Source organism: Salvelinus sp. IW2-2015, unplaced genomic scaffold (genome assembly GCF_002910315.2).
Source record: "Salvelinus sp. IW2-2015 unplaced genomic scaffold, ASM291031v2 Un_scaffold1427, whole genome shotgun sequence".
NCBI classification, from domain to species: Eukaryota; Metazoa; Chordata; class Actinopteri; order Salmoniformes; family Salmonidae; genus Salvelinus; species Salvelinus sp. IW2-2015.
In genome coordinates, this window is record NW_019942901.1 from 129978 (window position 1) to 134114 (window position 4137).

At 50.7% G+C, this 4137-nt stretch overlaps 1 protein-coding gene and 1 long non-coding RNA gene across 2 annotated transcripts in view; both read left to right on the forward strand.

The window, feature by feature from the left end:
• The window catches only part of LOC112070793 (SH2B adapter protein 2), a 35653-nt gene that overhangs the window by 25532 nt on the left and 5984 nt on the right, over positions 1 to 4137 (forward strand). Inside the window, 1 exon segment of the mRNA XM_024138244.2 lies at positions 3284 to 3489. Within this exon segment, the coding sequence (XP_023994012.2) occupies positions 3284 to 3489 (206 nt within the window).
• Positions 946 to 1723, forward strand: LOC112070794 (uncharacterized). Its single transcript, XR_002893972.2, has 3 exons — positions 946 to 1022; positions 1283 to 1385; positions 1605 to 1723. It is a non-coding gene; the product is annotated as an uncharacterized lncRNA (long non-coding RNA).

Genomic DNA, 4137 nt, shown 5'->3' on the forward strand with positions numbered 1-4137 from the left:
TTTGGTTCTCTCTCGCAACACACACCCTGTCTTCTCCCTGTTTGGTTCTCTCTCGCAACACCACCCTGTCTTCTCCCTGTTTGGTTCTCTCTCGCAACACCACCCTGTCTTTCTCCCTGTTTGGTTCTCTCTCGCACACCACCCTGTCTTCTCCCTGTTCTCTCTCACAACACCACCCTTGTCTTCTCCCTGTCTCTCTCACAACACCACCCTGGTCTTCTCCCTTTCTCTCTCACAACACCACCCTGTCTTCTCCCTGTTCTCTCTCACAACACCACCCTGTCTTCTCCCTGTTCTCTCTCACAACACACCCTGTCTTCTCCCGTCTCCTTCTCCAACACCACCCTGTCTTCTCCCTGTCTCTCTTCACAACACCACCTGTCTTCTCCCTGTTCTCTCTCACAACACCACCCTGTTCTTCTCCCTGTTCTCTCTCCACACCAACCCTGTCTTCTTCCCTGTTCTCTCTCACAACACACCCTGTCTTCTCCCTGTTCTCTCTCACAACACCACCCTGTCTTCTCCCTGCTTCTCTCTCACAACACCACCCTGTCTTCTCCCTGTTCTCTCTCACCAACACCACCCTGTCTTCTCCCTGTTCTCTCTCACAACACCACCCTGTCTTCTCCTGTTCTCTCTCACACACCACCCTGTCTCTCCTGCGTTCTCTACTCACACTACCCTGTCTTCTCCTTTTCTCTCTCACAACACCACCCTGTCTTCTCCCTGTTCTCTCTCACAACACCACCCGTCTTTCTCCTGTTCGGTTCTCTCTCACAACACCACCTTATTGACACGGACTACCTGACCTGACAAACCAATCTAACAGCGTACTTTCTCTTTCTTTCAGTGTGTTCAGAAGTCTCTCTGTCTCCCTCTGACCCCCACAGTTAACTGTTCTGTTCCTGTGTGTGTGTTTTCTCTCCACAGGTGGAAAATGGAGGTTGAATATATCCTGGAGACCATCGACTCGCTGCAGAAAACTCCTGGGTTGCTGACATCCAGGACTGCATGGACCCTGGGTAAATGGAGGGATAAATATTTACTGTTCACTGAGGAGGGAACAGCACACAGTCATAATCACCCAGTAAGAGTTTTTGACAGATCCCTCTCTCATGCTCGGGAGTTTTTCTGGTACAGTGAGTTTGGTCTGTTCAGTTCAGGCATGTATTTAGACAGCCATAAAACAGAGATACATGTTGTGTGTGTCCCTGTACATTTACCTGTATGTGTATGCGCTGTTGTGTCCCCCTGTACATTTACCTGTGTGTGTGTGACACAGGGACAGTGGAGATGACATTGAGCTGGCGTCATGTCCCCACGGCCAGAGCGTCTAAAGAGTTTCTCCATGGTGTCCTCCTGCAGCTGTGAGCTTCTGTCAGAGGGTGAGTCACACACCACGGAACACAGCACACACACACAACACACACACACACACACACACACACACACACACACACACACACACACACACACACACACACACGTACCTAACCTCACACATTGCCTTTTGAGGGAAATGGATGTGCTGTCAACTTGGCTGCTGTGTAAGGTTGTCGTTGTATGTACAGTATATTTATAATGTTGTGTTTTTTTGTGTCCAGGTGTTCATCGTACCCCTGAGAGATCCTGTGGATCAGCAACAACAGAACTGTATAGCGCCCCCTCTGGCCGCTGCAGAGAACTACCCTTCACCAGCACCCTTCCCATGTCCCCTGGAGCGCTTCCTCCACCCCCAGAGGCCCATGGAAAAGCCCCACAGCAGGTAAGGGAACAGAATGGTGCTTGCAACGTGAGGCAGTTCCCGGGGGTCACACCTACGTAAACGTCTCTTTGGAAAAATCAGGGGGTGAAGGTAAGACAGCAGCACAGACAGAAGGGGAAACCCAGACATGTCACAGGGGGCTATTTAAAGCTGAAGCATCTGTTTTTTAGAATTGTTTCCCCACCAAAATATGGTAGTGAGAGGAAGTTCAGTCGCGGGTAGGTGGGAGAGAGGATGAACTAGGTGAAACTGGGCTGACATTTGCACATTTTCTATCGATGAAACATCTGATCTCAATAAATGTTTCTGCTTTTTTTTTTTTTTGGAACACAGTGCACGATAGACTTGACGCTTTGCAAGGTCGAATTGAGTTTGCACACTTCACAGATGAGGTGTTCCCTAACGGAAATATGCAATAACATGCTAGCTCGTGCCAGTAGGATCACGCTGGCTCGTGCAGTAGATCACGCTGGCTCGTGCCAAAGTAGGATCCCGCCAGCTCGTGCCAGTAGGATCACGCTGGCTCGTGCCAGTAGGATTCACGCTAGCTCGTGCAGTAGGATCCCGCTGCTCTGCCAGTAGGATCCCTAGCTTCGTGCCAGTAGGATTCGCTAGCCTCGTGTGCCAGTAGGATCCCGCTAGCTCGTGCCAGTAGGATCACGCTAGCTCGTCCAGTAGGATCCCGCTAGCTCGTGCCAGTAGGATCACGCTAGCTCGTGCCAGTAGGATCCCGTTAGTCGTTGCCAGTAGGATCCCGTTAGCTCGTGCCAGTGGATCCCGCTAGCTCGTGCCAGTAGGATCCCGCTAGCTCGTGCCAGTAGGATCCCGCTAGCTCGTGCCAGTAAGATCCCGCTAGCTCGTGCCAGTAGGATCCCGCTAGCTCGTGCCAGTAGGATCCCGCTAGCTCGTGCCAGGCTCTGCCCGCCTGCTTGCTTCTACCCACTAGGATTAATTTGCTCCCACTGTAAACGACACAGATGAACTATCTTGGGTTGGTCATAAATATGTTTGGTGGTTCAGTACGAAATAAATAGTGAGGGTACGCCGTACCGGTGAAACATGACCCTATCACAATAATTAAACCAAAATGTCCAGAACTGTAGGCTATCGCCACTTTTTATCATTACCACGTGTCAGAGGCATGACTCACAAGCGAATGGACTTGAAAACAGGTGGTGTAGTCTGCGCTCCGAAATGCGACGTGGTTCGACGAGAACACTGACATGTTGCCAAGGCAGAGATGAGTGGCCGACACTGAGAGACGTGTGGACAGCGGTGGACGCATACATTCTGGTCTAATGACATTCGTCAAATGTCATGACACTTTGTGATGTTTTGTGTAACAGATGTCTCGTTCCATTCGCCAGTGTTTGGAGGCTGATATGTTGTAAGTGAATGAACGTGCGCCGGTATAGCCTAGTGAAGGAGTCCTTTTTGAGGTGATTGACAATCACATGAAAAAAAAGGTGTGGTCTACCTTTTATCATGGGATCTCTCATCTTTGTCTCCTCCCTTCAGGGATTCTAGGTGACGGGGCGACTGAGGCGGAGGCGGACCCCAGCCTGGCGGAGTACCCATGGTTCCACGGGACATTGTCACGCGTGCGTGCTGCCCAACTGGTGCTGGCGGGCGGAGCTAGGAGCCACGGGCTGTTTGTGATTCGCCAAAGCGAGACGCGCCCGGGAGAGTACGTCCTCACCTTTAACTTCCAGGGCAAAGCTAAGGTGAGCCAATCACAGAAAGGGAAACGCTAAGGTGAGCCAATCACAGAAAGGGAAACGCCAAGGTCAGCCATTCGCAGACAGGGCAACTCCAAGGTCAGCCAATCGCAGGCGGTTTACCTCTACCTCCTCCCCTTCACATGCACTGATCTTCAATCATAAGATGCCAACAGAAAGATTTGCTTTCAGGAAACAGGACAGGTTGCTGCTAGCCTATTGAGAAGGTCCCTGTTTAGCCCAGACCTAAGTAGTGGTGTGGATATTATGGGCATGCACACTGTAAAGTGGGATAGGCCAAATTCCAAATGGACCCCTACGCACTTGTGGAGATCTGAGAGGATTTGATTGGTATAAGCAATATGGTTTAACTTATATCTAGCCTATCACAGGACAAGGTGGATGGAGCTATTACCATATTGCTTACACTAATCAAATCCAGTCAGATCTCTACATGGGAAGTAGGTCTTTAGGGGCTGGTTTGCGATTGGACCGTGTCTTCTAGTAGAGTGAGAAACACTCCCATGCAGGTCTGAACAGGTCTGTTCCCATGCTCTCTCTTCTCCCCTCTCTACTCCTCTCTTCTCCTCTCTCCCCTCTACTCCTCTCTTCTCCCCTCTCTACTCCTCTCTCTCCCCTCTCTTCTCCTCTCTC